The following is a 20,000-nucleotide window of genomic DNA, read 5'->3' on the forward strand; positions in this document are numbered from 1 at the left end:
TGCTAAATACTCACTAAACACACGCCAAACACATGCTAAATACTCACTAAACACACGCTGCACACGCTAATAAACTCACTAAAATATAAATGCTAAACGCATGCCAAAACACAGGCTAAAACACACTTTAAACAGACGCACTAAAATACTTGCTACACACGCTAAAAAACTCACTAAAAGCATGCTAAAACACACGCTAAAATAATTGCTAAACACGCTAAAACAGACTAAATACTCAGTAAACACGCTGCACACTAAAATACTCGCTACAATCCTCGCAAAAAAACACAGGCTAAAACACAAGCTAAAGCACAGGCTAAAACGCATACTAAACAGGCTAAAGCACACACTAAACAGGCTAAAACACATACTAAACAGGCTAAAACACATACTAAACAGGCTAAAGCACACACTAAACAGGCTAAAGCACACACTAAACAGGCTAAAACACATACTAAACAGGCTAAAGCACACACTAAACAGGCTAAAACACATACTAAACAGGCTAAAACACACACTAAACAGGCTAAAACACATACTAAACAGGCTAAAACACACACTAAACGGGCTAAAACACATACTAAACAGGCTAAAACAGGCTAAACCCACAGTGAAACAGGCTAAACCCACAGTGAAACAGGCTAAACCCACAGTGAAACAGGCTAAACCCCCAGTGAAACAGGCTAAACCCCCAGTGAAACAGGCTAAACCCCAGTGAAACAGGATACAACAGGCTGAATGCATGCTGGAACACAGGCCAAAACACTACACCTGCTAAAGTACTCTTAAAACACATTTGACATTTGAGGACATCATCTTGGGACAACACTGATCCACATGTTAGAGACCAAACTACTCATCCATTCATCCAGAACATGGTCCACACATGTTGAAAATAATCGGTAGCTGCAGTCCTAAACACATGATTGGTGGATTTATTAATTGATTAATTGACTAACAGTGTAGGAGGCGTTATCTCTTTATGTTGTCTGACATAAATCAGATCACACAACTAAATAATAAAATGTTAAAGCTGAAGGGTCCTCAGAGAGAGGGAGAGTGGGCGCTCAGGTTTTGGATCCACAGAAAGATGACCTTGTACTTTCTCTTCCCGCTCATTTGCATGATCAGACGTCACCATGGCAACAGTGCCTGGTGTCGATGAACAGATGAGAGGAGAGAGAGAGAGAGAGGAGAGAGAGAGAACTGAGATAGGAACACAGACGGAGGTCTCACTCTGATACCATACACATGTTTTTCTTTCATTTAAAATCTGTGTGTGTGTGTATGTGTGTATGTGTGTGTGTGTGTGTGTGTGTGTGTGTGTATAGACTCATCCCACTCAGACGGCGTTCCTCTCCAGTGTCGACCTCCACACTCACTGCTCCTATCAGCTGATGCTGCCAGAGGCCATCGCCATCGTCTGCGCCCCAAAACACAACGAGTAGGACACACACTGACACACACACACACACACACACACACACACACACACACACACACACACACACACACACACACACACTGACACGCGGCGTTACACACACATACGTAATAGCACACTGACACACAAGAGAACACACACACTGACACGCATGCACACACCACAATGCACACACACAAGACACACACACAAACACACGTGTACACACACACTGACACAGAGACACACACACACAAACACACACACACTGACACAGAGACACACACACACACACATTGACACAGAGACACACACACTCATACACACTGACACTGACACACACGCACATGCATGCGCACTCATACACACTGACACTGACACATAAACGCATACACACACGCACACGCACACACTGACACAGACACGCATGCACACACACACACACACACACAAACACACGTGTACACACACACTGACACAGAGACACACACACACAAACACACACACTGACACAGAGACACACACACACATACACACACACATACACACACTGACGCAGACACGCATGCACACATGCACACACACACACAGACACACACACAAACACACGTGTACACACACACTGACACAGAGACACACACACACACACACACACCCAGGATGTGTAATGTTATAATTGACTTCTTTCAGACATTAAAATGATTGTTTTTAATATAAATGAAGTGTGAATCTTACCGACGATGTATTAATATTTTAACTTTGCATTAATGATGTCGGCTTGTTGATCATTGACTTTCAGCACCGGTGTGTTCAGGCTCACCGGTCCCGGGATGTCGGAGGTTTCCGGCTGCAGACTCAAAGGTTTCCATCCTCACTCCAAGGAGCCGCCTCTCTTCAGCGTGAGAACCTTTCTCCTTCTTCTCTGGCTGTGATTGGCTCAGAGAGACATGACACACTGACCAATCACAGAGCTCTCTGCTCTCTGATACCACCAGTTCTCAACATCATTGTAGTCCCTGAACACACCACGCTTATTTTGATTCCCTAATAATAATAATAAAAACACCATGGCTTTAGTTTAGTAAAACCACGTAGTCCACTTTTTCTAGGTCAGAATTTTACATTTTGGTCCCGATGATTTTGTCAATTGTTTTCGCATTTTTTAAGCTTTTTTTTTCAAAGTCACTGTTTCCCTTGATGTTTTTGTCTGTAATTTTCTGCGCTTTTGAATGGAACATTTTTGTAATTTTTGTTGACGTTTTTAAAACTTTTTCTGACATTTTTGTCAGTTTTTTCAACATTCTTTTATAAAAAAAACATTATTTCAAATGCTATAAAATTGACTAAAACACCCAAATTCAATAAAAGTAGTGAGCTGATAATTTATTTAACTTGTGAAGAGCGTTGTAGGGAACCATCCACGTTATTTTTTTGACAATATGGTTGAAAGAAACCCAAATTTCTAATATAAAAACTTTTTCAAAATAGGGTCCGAGGACAGCAGGAGGCCTCGTGAGGTCTTCCCGTCCACCGTGCATGTTCTTCTGGGTCAACATTTTTCTGTTGTTTTTTTCCCCATAGTCTTTTTGTCACTTATTCAGATGTTTGTTGATTTTTTTCTGCGCTTGTTTTTTGACGTTTTTGTTGATTTTCTTTCCACTTTTTGAAAAAGAATTCTGACATTTTTGTCATTTTTTTTTCAAAGTTCTTTTCTCAATTTTTTCCTTCAAATACTATAAAATTAAATAAAACACCCAAATGCAGTAATAGTAGTGAACTGATCATGTATTTAACTTGTGAAGAGCATTAAATGGAACGATCCACATTGGGTTTTTTGGACATCTTTTTGAAAATGGGTCAAATGTGACCCGAAAACAACAGGAGAATTAACCGCCAGCAGGTGACTGCGAGCCGGCTCCTTGCACCTGAACACACCGCCAGAGGACGGTGCTTTCAAGGCCCGTGGTAGTGGGGTTTAGCCAGAAAAAGGTGAATGTCATGTGGCGACAACAGTTAAGATTAGACACTGAAACTCATTAAGCTCTCTCTCTGTCTCTCTCTCTCTCTCTCTCTCTGTCTCTCTCTGTCTCTCTCTGTCTCTCTCTCTCTCTGTCTGTCTCTCTCTCTCTCTCTCTCTCTCTCTCTCTCTCTGCTCTCTCTCTCTCTCTCTCTCTCTCTCTCTCTGTCTCTCTCTGTCTCTCTCTCTCCTCTCCTGTCTCTCTCTTCTCTGTCTCTCTCTCTCTCTCGTCTCTCTCTCTCTCTCTCTCTCTCTGTCTCTCTCTCTCTGTCTGTCTCTCTCTCTCTCTCTCTCTCGTCTCTCTCTCTCTCTCTGTCTGTCTCTCTGTCTCTCTCTGTCTCTGTCTCTCTCTGTCTCTTATCTCCTCTCATCTGTCTCTCTCTCCCCCCTCTCTCTCTCAGGTGTGTAAGCATGCGGTGGTGAAGGAGTCAAAGGTCATCCTGCTGGACCTCAGGTGACACGAAGAGAAGAAGAAACTGAACACACTGCCTCTCTCTGTGTGTGTGTGTGTGTGTGTGTGTGTGTGTGTGTGTGTGTGTGTGTGTGTGTGTGTGTGTGTGTGTGTGTGTGTGTGTGTGTGTGTGTGTGTGTGTGTGTGTGTGTGTGTGTGTGTGTGTTTTCTGGAAGTTCTAGAAGTTTTTTTGGTGATATTTGTTAGTTTTTGAGATCAGCTGCTGGCTGCAGATAGCTATGAGTCTGATTTTTTGTGAACAGCTGATTTCAGCCTCTGGTATTCTATCATATCATGTTCTTCTGAAGATTTTTGAGCTGATGAAAGAAACCAGCTTGGACTTTTTTCACCGTTTTCTGACATTTTATGAAGCCAAGATAAATCAGCTGCAGCCCCAATGTGGTGTGTGTGTGTGTGTGTGTGTGTGTGTGTGTGTGTCTGTGTGTGTGTGTGTGTGTGTGTGTGTGTGTGTGTGTGTGTGTGTGTGTGTGTGTGTGTGTGTGTGTGGAGACAGCGTGCCTTCTTATGAAAACCAACAACAGTCAGAGTCTGTCTCTAACAGATCACACACACAACTTCAGTGTTTCTAGAGAGTTTTGCAAAGTGAACTATCAGTTAGGAAGTACATTGTACAGCCTAATTTTCTTTTATTGTGCAAAACTAAATGTAATAAGCTTTTTGGTTTTAATAATATTGTTTTTAACTGAAAGTATTTTTGGGTCTGAACTTGTAATGTCGGTTAAACATTAATATCTCTGTTCGTTTGGCTTCGCTCGCTTTGCTTTAACACATCAGGTGTGTGTGTGTGTGTGTGTGTGTGTGTGTGTGTGTGTGTGTGTGTGTGTGTGTGTGTGTGTGTGTGTGTGTGTGTGTGTGTGTGTGTGTGTGTGTGTGTGTGTTTGTGTGTGTGTGTGTGTGTGTGTGTGTTTTTTTTTTTGTGTGTGTGTGTGTGTGTGTGTGTGTGCGTGCTGCTGTGTTATTTTTTGGTAATAAATCACCGCCTGCTGCTCCAACTGAGTTTTCTTTCTGTTTCTGTCTCACTGCAACAGTCAGAGAAAAATATGTAACTTAGTGCAGAGATCTTCAACAGGTGGTCCGGGACCCCTGGGGGGGGCGGGGCGGGGGTCCTCAGAGTTAGTTCAGGGGGGGCAGCCAAATGATGTAGAAAATTATTTATTTTTTAAAGTTTCTTATTTCAAAAACTAAAATAAGTCTGAAAATATACATTAATATGAATGCAAAATCTTAATAGAAAAGATAAATTGGTCTATTTGTTGAAAAAGATTATTTACACATTAAGATAAACAATAGGTAACTATGGTAGCCATACAGTTAAGCTTAAGGAGTCACGGTGCCTTCCACATACATGTTTAACATTAAAACATGATGCATAAAATAATAACCATTTCTTTTCATCCATTCTGTCCAGTTTAATATGCAACTCAATCAGAGCCGATACAGATACTGGTATATTGGCACATACTGCCTAAAACGCTGGTATCAGTATTGGGAAGTGCTGGAGTTTATGCACCGATCCGATACCACGTAATGAAGAGTAAAAGAAAGTTCTGTGGCATTCGTTGTTTGTGTTTGATCATGAGAGTTTAACCTGAGCCAGCCCGACAACAAAGATAGAAATAATATCGCATCCATACAGGGATATAGTAGCAAGGTCAGGTATCAGAATAGCTATCGGGAAGCAAAAAATGGTATCGGGCCATCTCTAGAAAAAACGTCAAAAACATCGCAGAATATCTGCTCAAAAGGGCTACATAAAAGTTGACATAAAAACTTCAAAACCTTTCAGACAATCTCCCAAAAACATTCAGACAAAACAACCCCCCAAAACATAGACAACCCCCCAAAATTAAAAGTTAGTCTACGTATAAAAGTATAGAAAAATAAGTCAAAAACTCACAAAAAAATTCCCCAAAAACATTTGAAAGAAAACGAAATAAATCCGTAGAAAAAACGACAAAAACCCGTCAAAAACCTCAGAACATAACTGCAGCAGTAGTAGCAGTAGTAGTAGTAGTAGTAGTAGTAGTAGTAGTAGTAGTAGTAGTAGTAGTACATGTGAACGTTGGGAATAAAGAGCCGAGCAGAGATCTGGTTTCAGAGCTTCTTTATTTGTCTTTCTGTCACTTCCATCACACAACTCCACCGGTTTTACCCAGAGTTCAACAGCTGTGACATCATCATTACGCTGCGTGAAGATAAGGGGGGAAACACATAACATCAAAGCTTTTATTCTTTAAAAAAAATCAAACAGAACCAACATGGCGGACGGAGGGGAGAAGAGGGGGAGTGGAGGTTTAAAGATGGAGGACAAAGAGCCACATTCACAGCTTTCAGGTGAGCAGGGTGGGGTAGGGGGGAGTGGGGGGGGCAACATCCTGGGCTTTAAATCAGGTCTCTGGGTCGTTAGCCAACACGGCTCGCAGACTCTTAACTGGCCAATCAGATTCTCCGCTGGCTGAACGTTGGTTTTTGTTCACTTTCAGCTGCTCTGGTTTTTCCGCCTTTTTCCCGCCATTCCGACATTTCCCTCGGTGTTTTTTGTCGCTTTAACATTTGACGTTTGTTTCAACATTTCTTCCGATGTTTCTTTCAGTTTTCGGACACTTTTGACACATTTTAAAGTTAGTGAAAGTTTGTTTGTTTTCCTAACATAACTTAACTTTCGGCTCCTCCGGTTTTGTTTCTAGGGTTGGGTACCGTTTGGATTTTTACGATTCCGATGCCGAACCGCTACTTGGAAAAACTGAAAAATGACATCAAAGAAAGGCTTTTACGTCTGTTTTGGGGAACCCAGATGGAAAATATGGCATTTTAAAAGTAGCCTACATTTACGGTAGCTAGCTAACGGTAGACTACAGAGAAAGGGTGATATTTTTACGTCCGTTTCGGAGCGACAGAGGGAAAATATTTCAGTCCACACATTAAGTGGAACCGAAATGAGGAACCGAAAGTTGTGTTCTATCCTGGTCCGTTTCCTACCGGTTGCGTACGTACCCAACCCTATTTGTTTCCCGCCGTTCTCCACCGTTTTGTCTCCGTTTTAGCGTAGCTCGTAATCGATACCGCGCGCTGACACTTAGCCGATGGGTACTGGTGTTCATGGGAAATGGAGTATTAGATGTAGAGCTACGAGCAGTGTTGGCCACAAAGATTACACACAAAATGCCCAGATTTCTTGGTGGGAAACAGACCAATCTGGAACCATTTCTGCAGCCGGCCGTCCCAAACAGACGCTGAGTTATTCGCTTTATTCAACACCGGACAAACAGGCTAATGACTTTATAATGTTTCCCGTTCTCACCCACATTTTGGTGGGTTGGCGTGTTGTCAACTAGAGCTGCACGCTACGATGAAAACAGACCATAACATTGTTAAATATGGCGATAAATAACCAGATATTAAAGTGTTCTCAGTTCTGCAGCTAAAATACAATAAACTGCTTGTTGAGTTTAAAACTAATGACAGGAAATCATTTCTAACTTTCTTTTATTTAACAGATTGAATTTTGGATTGAATATAAAAGGAACCACTAAAAACAGAACGACAGCTGATATTTTCTGCTAATATTTTCTTTGCATAAACACGATAAATGTGGGAGTGTCTTTAGAGATGACGTGTCCATGTGTTTACTGCCGCCAGTTGATCTCACGTAGAAGATTAAAACCGACCTATCGTGCAGCCCTAGCGTTGATTTAAAGCCCTGGTGACATCACAGCCCCTTTTGAAAATAAAGCTTTTCAAAATAAAACATTTCTTTAGCATCTTCCTAAACACCCAGAGACCGTGGGTTTCTTTCTGCTGCGGGGTGTTTTTTGGGGATCTGTTGTTGCTAGGGTAAGATGGCGTGGAGGTGGTCGGGGGGTTTCTAGAAACGCTACGGTGGACGATAGACGGCCCGGCCTCGTCATGCTCTGCTTGCTGATCCACATCTGCTGGAAGGTGGAGAGGGAGGCGAGGATGGCCCAGCCCCGACCCCACACCGAGTACTTCCTCTCTGGGGGGGCGATGATCTGCAGGAAAAAAAGTTTAAAAAATGGGTCAAAATGTGTATATATATATATATATATATATATATATCTCTATTTAAATTAAATGTACATAAAAGTGTCCAAAACGTCGAAAAAATATCAGAAAAATAAGCCTGGGTCTGTAGCGGTGCAGAGACACGTTAAGACGGAAAATAAGTCAAAATAAAGGGTCAAAATGTTGAAAAAACTGTAAAAAAAAAAAATATATATATATAATAATAATTTACATTTTTAAAATAAATTTACATAAGTGTCCAAAACTTCGAAAACGCACACATATATACATATATATATATATATATATATATATATGTTTTTCAATAAATGTTTCTTTACATGCTATAAAATTGACTAAAAAAACTAAATTCAATGAAAGTAGTGAACTGATCATGTATTTAACTTGTGAAGAGCGTTGTAGGGAACCATCCACGTTATTTTGTTTTAAAATTTGGTTGAAAGCAAGACAAATTTCTGGTATAGAAACTTTTTGAAAATGGGTCAAATTTGACCTGAAGACAACAGGAAGTTAACATATTATTTACAGTTATTAGACACTTATCAGACTTCTCTCTGTTTGACGTTTTTCGACACATTTTTGACAAATGTTTTTGTGCCATTTTGAAAAAAACATTTTAAAGGCATACTATGCAACTCTTCCAGCTTGGGTCCCCCTACAGGTTGTCTCAGGGAACTACAGCTTGATGCATAATCAGCCAAAGGCCGCATATTTATGTGGTGGTGGTGGGGGGGCATTTTTTCTAATACGCTTTTTCGCTGCATAAATTGCCAATTTCCGCGCAAAATATGCGGGGCTTGCATGATTTCATAATCCCTGCATTTTCGCATTTCGTTTTCGAAGTCCCATAATATATCTTAGCAGAAAGTTGAAAAATATTGCGTTTACTTCACACGAGCAGCCATTTTCCCCTGTTGCCATGGGAACGTTATGAAGTGACGTAATTACGAGACGTGAACATCATCAAAAAGCAGGTGTTGGGGGGTAATCACTTTTTTTTTCTCTTTATCATCAAACTGCAATTTTTGCAAGTTCCGGCAATTTCATCGCATAAAATTGCATAAATATCATATATAGCATATTCCATAACATTTTTTAAGAAAACGTGCCGCATAATCAAGGATTTTTGCCCGCAACAATCACAATTCCACGCATTTTTCTGGAAGGACTGGCTTGGGTCCCCCTACAGGTTGTCTCATAGAACTACAGCTGTGTGCAGGTGTGTGTGTGTGGGTGGGTGTGTGTAATGATTGGGTCATGTGTAAACGTGTGGATGTTATGGGAGAGAGAGAGAAGCTTCTGTATACAGGGGGATGTATGACTGCTGCAGTACTATTTATTGTCTATTGTTTATTTTAATTTATTGTTTTATAACATTACATTATATACACTGCGTGCTAATGCACTTTTTAAGTTAGTTTAACCCTTAATGGATGGGTTGGCTGTAAAACTGAATTGCCCCTTTGGGGACTAATAAAGTTATCTGAATCTGAACCTGACTCAGCTGTAGTTCTATGAGACAACCAGTAGGGGGACCCAAGCTGGAAAAGTTGCATAGTATGCCTTTTAAAAACTAAAAGTTGCATCATGGTGGACAGGTTTCTAATCTGTCGTGATGTGTAAGTGCGAGCTGCATGTGTCGGACCTTGATCTTCATGGTGCTGGGCGCCAGCGCGGTGATCTCCTTCTGCATGCGGTCGGCGATGCCGGGGTACATGGTGGTCCCCCCAGACAGCACGTTGTTGGCGTACAGGTCTTTACGGATGTCGATGTCACACTTCATGATGCTGTTGTAGGTCGTCTCGTGGATCCCTGCTGACTCCATGCCTGCAGGACGGGGGACGAGACGCCGGCGGTGAGACAAAGTCTACATCTACTCTGCTACGGTTTCAGACAGACAGACAGAGAGAGAGAGAGACAGGCAGGCAGACAGAGAGACAGAGGGACAGACAGACAGGCAGGCAGACAGACAGGCAGGCAGGCAGGCAGACAGAGAGACAGACAGGCAGACAGGCAGACAGGCAGGCAGGCAGAGAGACAGAGGGACAGACAGACAAACAGGCAGGCAGGCAGGCAGAGAGACAGAGAGACAGAGGGACAGACAGACAGGCAGACACAGACAGAGAGACAGACAGACTGACAGACAGACAGAGGGACAGACAGACAGGCAGGCAGGCAGAGAGACAGAGGGACAGACAGACAGACAGGCAGACAAACAGACAAAGAGACAGACAGACAGACAGACAGAGGGACAGACAGACAGACAGACAGACAGACAGACAGACAGACCGATGAAGGACGGCTGGAACAGCGTCTCTGGGCAGCGAAACCTCTCGTTGCCGATGGTGATGACCTGTCCGTCCGGCAGCTCGTAGCTCTTCTCCAGCGATGATGAGGTCGCCGCGGTCGCCATCTCGTTCTCAAAGTCCAGAGCTACGTAGCACAGCTTCTCCTTGATGTCCCGCACGATCTCCCTCTCCGCTGCACACACACATCACACACAATCTCAGACTTTCTTCACCTGATGAATTATCTTTTAATATGATAAACACCAGATGTGTAATTCATGGCTCAATTCAAACAGGATCTAAACATTGTCCGTCTTTCCAACCAGAACCTCCCACCTATCAGCACTGAGCTGTAGTTTCAGCCAATCAGTCTCTAATATCAGTGAGACAGTCTAGAAATAGAGCTGGATATCATCTGCATATATCGGTGTGTGTGTGTGTGTGTGTGTCTGTGTGTGACTGTATATGTGTGTGTGTCTGTCTGTGTGTAACTGTATATGTCTGTGTGTGTCTGTGTGTGTGTCTGTCTGTGTGTGACTGTATATGTGTGTGTGTGTATGTGACTGTCAAGCCAACCAATCTCTAATATCAGTGAGACGTCTAGAAATAGAGCTGGATATCGTCTGCATATAACTGGATATTATATCCGTTTCTGATGTGATGGAAGGCAGGAAATAACCCGAGATATTTTCGGCGTACCCGTGGTAACGAAGCTGTAGCCGCGCTCCGTCAGGATCTTCATGAGGTAGTCGGTGAGGTCACGGCCCGCCAGGTCCAACCTCATGATGGCATGAGGCAAAGCGTAACCCTCGTAGATCGGCACGTTGTGGGTCACGCCGTCGCCAGAGTCCAGCACGATACCTTGGGGCGGGGGGACAGACAGGCAGGGGGGAGACAGACAAGTCAAGTCAAGTTTATTTATATAGCACATTTAAAACAACCAAAGTTGACCAAAGTACTGTACAAATTGAAGTGCACAACACAAGCACTAAAATCAAGCAAAAGGAGTAAAAAAAGGAAATAAATAAAAGCAAAAAATACAGTACAATATCATATTAAGATGCTACAAACCTCTAAGTGCAACCAAAGGCCATTGAGAACAAATATGTCTTGAGATGTGTTTTAAAACTATCAATGGAGGGGGAACACCTGAGACAAAGTGGGAGACTATTCCAAAGCTTTGGAGCTGCCACAGAAAAGGCACAATCTCCCTTACCCACTAACCTCGATCCAGGAACAGTTAAAAATAATTGATTGGAAGATCTAAGAGGCCTGGAATTGGAGTAGGGGCTGAGGAGTTCTGAAATATACTGAGGAGCCTGACCACGACGGACAGACAGGTCAGTCTTTGTCCTGGTAAAGTACCTGTAGATGAGCCAATATATCCCTTGTATGCTTCAGAAATTAAACATTTTAAAGGATAATTTGTTTGTTTTTTCCAACCTGAACCCTATTCCCCCATGCATTGGTGTGTGTGATTAATGTGAACAAATTTGAATTTGGTCCAGTGTAGAATGATGTCACCAAGCTGTAATGTAACCCTACAGGACTAATGTTCAGCAGCAGTCAGCGTCCACTAAAAGCTCTGTTGTTGCTGCTGACAGACTCAGATTATTATTCTAAGAGTCTGACAACATTATGGAAAGGATCCCTACAGAGATAGACCTTTTAGTTAAAGAGTAAGATCCTTTTAGTTTAACATGAAACAGCCCCGAAATCACCATCACCAAACTCCACCAGACTCCATGTAAATAATCAGGACTTTTAGCGTGTATAGAGCCAGCATATCTCCACCAGACTCCATGTAAATAATCAGGACTTTTAGCGTGTATAGAGCCAGCATATCTCCACATGTAAATGGGTGAATTAAGGTTTATTTCAACCACACCAGAGTGGTGATTGTTGGAACAGTGGAAAGATGAACCAAGACGGCCTTTGGTAGTTTTATTTAGTTTCTGTCCACTTTGAATGGAGTGTGTTTTACGATGATAAAAGTCCTGATTATTTACATGGAGTCTGGTGGAGTTTGGTCTTTGTTACTATTTAAATCTTTATTCCCTCTGAAGTCACACAGCGAGGAAGACAAGATGAACGGAAGCTGTAGAAAGAGAAGAAGAAGAGGAGTGTGGTCCAACCTGTGGTGCGTCCCGAGGCGTAGAGAGACAGGACGGCCTGGATGGCTACGTACATGGCGGGAACATTAAAGGTCTCGAACATGATCTGCACACAAAAACTCACATTAATATCTAAATATCAATCTATAACTGACCCAAAGCTGCTTTCAGTACAATTCAGTTTATATAAGATGGAAAACACCCGAAGAAAAACACAAAAAAGAAGCCAAAATTACTTATTTTTTCTCCTTTTCTCTGTTTGTAGAACTCTTTAATAAAGTATATGATCAGTAGCAAAAGCTACAGAAAAAAGTGCGAAATGTAATAAAAAAAAGTCACATCAGAAACATTAAAAATAACTCATTTTGGTTTTTTTAAGTTGAAAAAAGCAAAAAATTTCTTTTTAAAAAAGGAAAAAAAATAATAATAAAAAGTTTTTTAGGACAGTTCTGCAGATTCTGTCTGTTTATTTCTCATTTTCTCTGTGTGTAGTACTCTTAGCTGTATAATATACAGTAGTAGTACTACAGTATGAGTACCTGGGTCATCTTCTCGCGGTTAGCTTTGGGGTTGAGCGGCGCCTCCGTGAGCAGCGTGGGATGTTCCTCCGGAGCCACTCGCAGCTCGTTGTAAAACGAGTGGTGCCAGATCTGACCAATCACAAAGCAGAGAGTCAGAAACAATTTGACCAATCACAGAGCAGAGAGTCAAAAACCTATTGTGTGATTGCGGATTCAACAGATTTCTTTGGTCGCCTCTAACTTCTGCATACTTTCAGCAACAAATATCATTCAATCATACTTTTTAAAATATTAAGCTTTTTTCAATTTTTATTTTACATTAAAGTCAATGGAGCAATCTTCAAATCCTCTTCAGGCTTCTGAACTTTTTGAAATGCTTCTCCTCTAACATACTTTCACCTACAGGCATCATTCAAACTTCAAATTGTTCACAACACCTTACGCTATTACAGTTGTATTCAGCTTTATAATATCTTTTACAGTTTTTGTGGTATCACTGTTTAAGTTTAGTGTTTTCATTCAGGCTTTTTCTGTGCTTATAATGGAGTGAGTACTGAATGACTTAGTGGGATGACATCACCAGAGTGGGAACCCTTGGAAAGTTGTCTCATTATTCTTATTCTTATTCTTATTCTTATTCTTCTTATTATTATTCTTATTCTTCTTCTTATTATTATTCAACTGTTTAACTCTCCTGTTGTCCTCGGGTCAAATTCAACCCATTTTCAAATAATTTCTATATCACAAAATTGTGTTTCTTTCAACCAAATTGTTAAAAAAAAATGGTTCCATACAACGCTCTTCACAAGTAAAATAATTGATCAGTTTACTACTTTCATTGAATTTGGATGTTTTCTTCAATTTTATAATTGAAGAAAAGAAATTGATAAAAGGACGTTGAGAAAAAGCTTCAAAAACGTGGGTGAAAAAAAACAAAAAACATCAAATCAAACACATAAGAAATCGACAAAAACTTCTGAAAAAGTGACTAAAGTGTCAAAAAAGACATCCCACATTGAAAATAATAGTTTAAAATTTTGACCCAGAAAAACAAAAAGTTGCACAGTCAACGATCAGACAACACAAAATCGAGAGCTGCCATTCCCGCTAAATGTGGCTAACATTATAAAGTTATTGATGAATAAAGCAAATAACTCTGCAGAAATGTTTCCAGATAGGTCTGTTTCCCGCCAAGAAATCTGGGCGATTTTGTGTGTGTTTCACCTGGAAACACGATCTTTATCTAGCCAACAACTGCTCGTATATAATCCTACATTTCCCATGAGCACTATGTTGTGACGTGTCGGATAAGTGGCTAGCATGCGGTTTCAATGACGAGCTACGGTGAAACGGAGAAGGCAAACGGCGGAGAATTAATTAAGGTTGTTGGGAAAACAAACATTTGGCTAGCGGAGCAATCTGATTGGCTGGTAACTTTAAGAATCTACGAGCTGGATTGGCTGGGATGATGTGTGTGTTGCTGACCTTCTCCATGTCATCCCAGTTGGTGATGATTCCGTGTTCGATGGGATATTTCAGCGTCAGGATTCCTCGTTTACTCTGAGCCTCGTCTCCTACGTAGCTGTCCTTCTGCCCCATGCCCACCATCACTCCCTATGGGGGAGGGGCAAGGGGGAGGCAGGGGGGAGAGAGAGAGAGAGGGAGAGAGAGAGAGAGAGAGAAAGAGAGAGAGAGAGAGAGGTCAGTGTTTGTCCTGCATCATTCGACAAGCAGAACATTTAAAAACACAATAAAGTGTGTGTGTTTGGGTGTCTGTGTGTGTGTGTGTGTGTCTGTCTGTGTCTGTGTGTGTGTGTGTGTGTCTGTGTGTCTGTGTGTGTGTGTGTGTGTGTGTGTGTGTGTCTGTGTCTGTCTATGTGTGTGTGTGTGTGTGTGTGTCAGTGTCTGTCTATGTGTGTGTGTGTGTGTGTGTGTGTGTGTGTGTGTGTGTGTGTCTGTGTCTGTGTCTGTGTGTGTGTGTGTGTGTGTGTGTTACCTGGTGGCGTGGTCGGCCCACTATGGAGGGGAAGACAGCTCGTGGGGCATCATCTCCAGCGAAGCCGGCTTTACACAGACCTGATCCGTTATCACAGACCAGAGCAGTGCTCTCCTCATCATCACACATGTCTGCAGGCAGGGGGGCGCTGTGGGCGAGCTACGACACACGGGGAGAGAGAGAGAGAGAGAGAGAGAGGTTAACACATGTCTGCAGGCAGGGGGCGCTGTGGGCGAGCTATGACACTAAACACGCTTTCAGTGCTCACTTTTAATGGCTACTTTAAGTTTATTTGTATTGCTATGTAGTCACACAGAGGAGACAGAGAGAGAGAGACAGACAGATAGACAGACAGACAGACAGACAGAGAGGTTATTGGTGAAGACAAACAGGAAATAAGCTGTTTAATGAAACGGTGATAATGCTGATTCCATAAATGAGAGCCTAGTGAGCTGCTATGAAGAGAGGCCGCTGAAGTTTGATCTGATAGTTCTGAGTTAATAAGTTTAATAAACTGAGATATACAGAGGTGCAAACAGCTGTTAAGGAACGTGTATCAAGAGAAAGTGACGGGTTACAGGCAGGGTTCTAAATTAGCACCATTTACCAGCCAAATGCTGGTGAAATATGCAAGTGGCTGGTAGATTTGCTTCACTCACCAGCCAAAAAACCAAATGGTAATCTATTGAATGGCTGGTAATATTTAAACATTCATTAGCCATTTGGCTGGTAGACGAAAAAGTTAATTTTGAAGCCTGGTTACAGGTAGACAAGAATATACAATAATATAATACAGATTATTCTACAGAATCAGAATTTATACTTCTGGTAAGTTTATTTTGATGTGGATGCTTTTATGGAGGGAGGGAGGGAGACAGAGAGAGAGGGTGAGAATTTTTAAGGAAAGAAGAAGAAAAACTTTTACTTGAGTAAAGTTTTAAAGTCAGGACTATCACTGAGTAGTTCTACTGCAGTATGAGTAGTTTTCCTGCAGTATGAGTAGTTGTACTGCAGTATGAGTAGTTTTATTGCAGTATGAGTAGTTTTCCTGCAGTATGAGTAGTTGTACTGCAGTAGGAGTAGTTTTACTGCAGTATGAGTAGTGTTACTGCAGTATGAGTAGTTGTACTGCAGTATGAGTAGTGTTACTGCAGTATAGTTGTACTGCAGTAGTATCTGATCAGATACTCCCTCTGTGTTGAAACCAGCTGATTCTCTACGTTTACCAAACTAGGAGTTGTGAGGTTTCCCCGTGACGGAGCCACAACCACAACACAATGCATTCTGGGAAAACTTCCTAATTAGGGCATGAAGCTGCTGAAGGAGTCTCTCCCTCTCTCTCTCTCTCTCTCTCTCTCTCTCTCTCTCTCTCTGTGTGTGTGATGAAGGTCAGGCTCTCTCTCTCTCTCTCTCAACTACACTCACATTTACACACATTTATGAATGGGAAGGGGGGGCGGATCATTTCATGTCGGCAGCTTTAAACATGTTTCAGGTGCTCGCTTGCAGCGTTTTCAGTGCTCAGTGTCCATGCTTTTGGCGCTCTCTCTCTCTCTCTCTCTCTCTCTCTCTCTGTGTGTGTGTGTGAGTGTGAACCATAATGTTTGGTTAGATTTATTATTCTAACCCCGAGATATACATTACATCATCTCTCTTAACTCTCTCTCAATCTAACTATTTCATTACTGTTCTCTCTCCCTCCCTCTCTGTCTCTCTCTCTCCCTCTCTGTCTCTCTCTCCCTCTCTGTCTCTCTCTCTCCCTCTCTCTCCCTCTCTCTCTCTCTCTTCTCTCCCTCTCTCTCTCAGGGACACACTCAGACCTTATTTAGACATTTAAGAATCAAATATTTAGCTCATCTGTCTGCAGGAGACAGAGAGAGAGAGACAGAGCGAGAGGGAGAGAGAGTTGTTTTGAAGTTTGTGTGCAATTTTTGTTGCTTTTTAAAAATTATTTATATGAAATGGTTTCACTTAAAACATTTAAAAAAAAATCCTTTAAATGTGAGATGAAAGTGTTCCTCCGTACTTCCTTAGTTTTGCTTCGAAAAGCGTCTGTGTTTAAATCTGAGTAACGTTTAAAGCTCCGGGTGTTAACAGCTTTGACTCAGCACCAAGAGAGAGAAGTCAACACCTGCCACGTCCAACCAGACCTCACTCAGAAAATCAACGTTTTAACACTCGCTCCCCAGAACACAAACAGACCCTGAAACACTCGTCAGCTCACATCTGTGACGTGTACTCAGTACACGTCACAGTTTCTGTTTTCTAACTTTAACGTCTTTTAACCAAATCTGAAGCAGAAAACACACTGCGACTCTGCAGAATAGGAGGGAAACCTAAGCTCGAAAAACATGCAAAACATGGGTGGAGTCTGCTGTGAGTCTGCTGAGTTCAGCAGGTGCAACAGGGAGAGGGAGGAGAGAGAAAAGAATGGTGAAGAAGTGGAAGAAGAGATTCGGGAGGAGATGTTTTCGCAGATTTCATCTCATTAAATACACCGAGGAAAGGAGGAGAGCAGAAGGTGATGGTGGAGGAGAAAAAAAAGCTAAATCTGCAGCACAAAAAGAAAGAAATATATTGGAAAAAAGTTCTAAAAACGCCAACAAAAGCACTTTTTTTTTTTAAGCGACAAAAACTTAGAAAAAAGCCACAAAAGTGCTGAAATAACTACACCTGTGAATAACAGTCTGTAAACAATATAAATGTTAGTATCATATATATTATATATACTTGTACAGTAGACTATAGCAGTATATAAAGTATGTTTGGGGAAGATTTAGGTGCATGTATTTGGTCGTGGGTCTAAGAGGTAAATCCCTCAAGAAAATGTTAAGTTTTTCAATATAAAAACGTACAATAAGACATCATTTTGTAGCATTATTATCACCATATCTGTGTGTGAAATGTGGGAAAAGCTGGAGCAGATAATGCATAACACACAGAAAGCTTAAAGAGAAAACTTCCAACTATACAGGCAACCCGACTGAATCTAAAATCTGGAATATTTCTTAGAATATAGTTCACAAATTATGCAAATAATGCAACTTGTTAAGGGGAGACACCCCAGTTGAATAGGAAGAAAAAAAAACACTAATAGATATCAGCATGAAACTTCCCCAGTTGATTACTGACATTAAGACAAATAGCTTTTGTATTACAAGTTTTTAGAATTAGTATGTTTAAATATGCAAATTAGGTATTATCTCATTAAATATGGGCTAATTTGCATATATTTCCAGAAGAGAAATCTGAACATTGGATAAAGCCAGATTCAAAATTCTTGTTTTTTATTTTGTTGACATATTAGAATCAAATGTTTTTACAGAGAGACATTGAGATTTTGGATATCTCTTTTTATCACTCCATTAATTAGAAAATACTGTCACTGAAGTGGAGATTTCTGAGTCTGAGAAAAAACCCATTTTGAGAGAACGGCCTTTAATACACAGATATGTCTTAGAGTGTAGATCTTATACCACTGTTAATAGTGTATATAAGACATCATTTTGTAGCATTATTATCACCATATCTGTGTGTGAAACATTGGAAAAACTAGAACAGATAATGCATAACACACAGAAAGCTTAAAGAGAAAACTTCCAACTATACAGGTGAACCGACTGAATCTTAAATCTGGAACATTTCTTAGAATATAGTTCACAAATTATGCAAATAATGCAACTTAAATACACAGTCACAGCTGTTAATACACAGATATGTCTTAGAGTGTAGACCTTATACAACTGTTATTATACAATAGTGTATATATAATATTTCCAGAAACAAGTGCAATATTGCAGTAAAAGTATCTTAAATCTTGAATATATTTCTTACCGTGGCGGTGAGTCTGCAGGACAAGGGCGGGGCAGAAGTGAGAGTCTGAACTCTGTGAGACTGACTTTATCAACTCTCCCTCCATCCCTCCATCCCTCCATCCCAAACAAGGCCCTGCTCCCCCCCTCCTCCCCTCTCTCCCTCGCTCCAGTCCTTATAGGGCCGGCCCCGAGGGAAGCAGCCAATCAGACGCCACCGGGCTTTCTCCCATCATTCACAGCATTCCTCAGACAGAATGAATGCTTTTACACTTCAGAGAGGAAGTACTCGGATACTTTATACAACGCATACACTTTCACGCTCACACAATGTTAGGCTTACACAGCTTATACTTGACTTTCAGAGAGTAGTAGTACTCAGATACTTTGATCAAAACTACCATGAACTTTCACTGAAAGATTTAGAAACATTTCATTTAATTTCACCCACAAATCAGAATGCCAAGACATGGTTGCTCTTTTTGGCCCTTTAAAAAAAAAGGGTTTGTCGCCCTTTTCCATGGTTTTTACATTTCTTCCTAAGTTTTCGGTGCTTTCGCTTTTTTCCCTGTCACTGGGCCACTGAACCACTGGGCCACTGGGCCACTGGGCCAGAGCCTGGACCACTGGACCACTGGACCACTGGACCACTGGGCCACTGGGCCACTGGGCCACCGGGCCAGAGCCTGGACCACTGGACCACTGGACCACTGGGCCACTGGGCCACTGGACCACTGGGCCACTGGACCACTGGGCCAGAGCCTGGGCCACTGGGCCACTGTTAGCTAACTTAGATAGTTAGCTAACAGTTTAGATAGTTAGCTAACAGATTAGATTGTTAGCTAACAGTTTAGATAGTTAGCTAACAGATTAGATTGTTAGCTAACAGTTTAGATAGCTAACAGATGATATAGTTAGCTAACAGTTTAGATAGTTAGCTAACAGATGAGATAGTTAGCTAACAGATTAAATAGTTAGCTAACAGTTTATATAGTTAGCTAACAGATTAGATAGTTAGCTAACAGTTTATATAGTTAGGTAACAGTTTAGATAGTTTTTTTTTTTTTATTTTTTTTTTTTTTTTTTTTTTTTTTTTTTTTTTAGAGGGTTTTTGATTACCTCGTTGCTCTGGACGGAGACCAGTGAAGGATATTAGAAGCACTTTTCCGGTGATCTCTTGCTTTACTGAGCAGCCTCCAACTGAGAGAGACAACGTAAATGTGACGTGAGCAACCTGTCTGAAAGTGTGAAGTCTTCTGGTAGCTGTGCCAAGAGAAATCTCAATCATTCCCAATCTTACAGAGACGGAGAGC

The 20,000-nt window shown here is 41.4% G+C and overlaps 2 protein-coding genes across 2 annotated transcripts in view; one reads left to right on the forward strand and one right to left on the reverse strand.

The window, feature by feature from the left end:
- The window catches only part of stambpl1 (STAM binding protein-like 1), a 14,265-nt gene extending 9,938 nt beyond the window's left edge, over nucleotides 1–4,327 (forward strand). Inside the window, 3 exon segments of the mRNA XM_039788864.1 lie at nucleotides 1,332–1,444; nucleotides 2,223–2,322; nucleotides 3,842–4,327. Of these exon segments, the coding sequence (XP_039644798.1) occupies nucleotides 1,332–1,444; nucleotides 2,223–2,322; nucleotides 3,842–3,898 (270 nt within the window). The 3' untranslated portion in view covers nucleotides 3,899–4,327.
- Nucleotides 4,328–6,092: 1,765 nt separating this feature from the next.
- Nucleotides 6,093–18,814, reverse strand: acta2 (actin alpha 2, smooth muscle). Its single transcript, XM_039789054.1, is given in 11 exon segments — nucleotides 6,093–6,097; nucleotides 7,791–7,826; nucleotides 7,829–7,922; nucleotides 9,602–9,783; nucleotides 10,246–10,437; nucleotides 10,944–11,105; nucleotides 12,380–12,464; nucleotides 12,898–13,008; nucleotides 14,365–14,493; nucleotides 14,876–15,042; nucleotides 18,710–18,814. Coding segments are annotated over 10 exon segments (1,125 nt in total). The 5' UTR covers nucleotides 15,005–15,042; nucleotides 18,710–18,814.
- Between the last annotated feature and the right edge of the window lie 1,186 nt (nucleotides 18,815–20,000).

Source organism: Perca fluviatilis, chromosome 21 (assembly GCF_010015445.1).
Source record: "Perca fluviatilis chromosome 21, GENO_Pfluv_1.0, whole genome shotgun sequence".
NCBI lineage: Eukaryota > Metazoa > Chordata > Actinopteri > Perciformes > Percidae > Perca > Perca fluviatilis.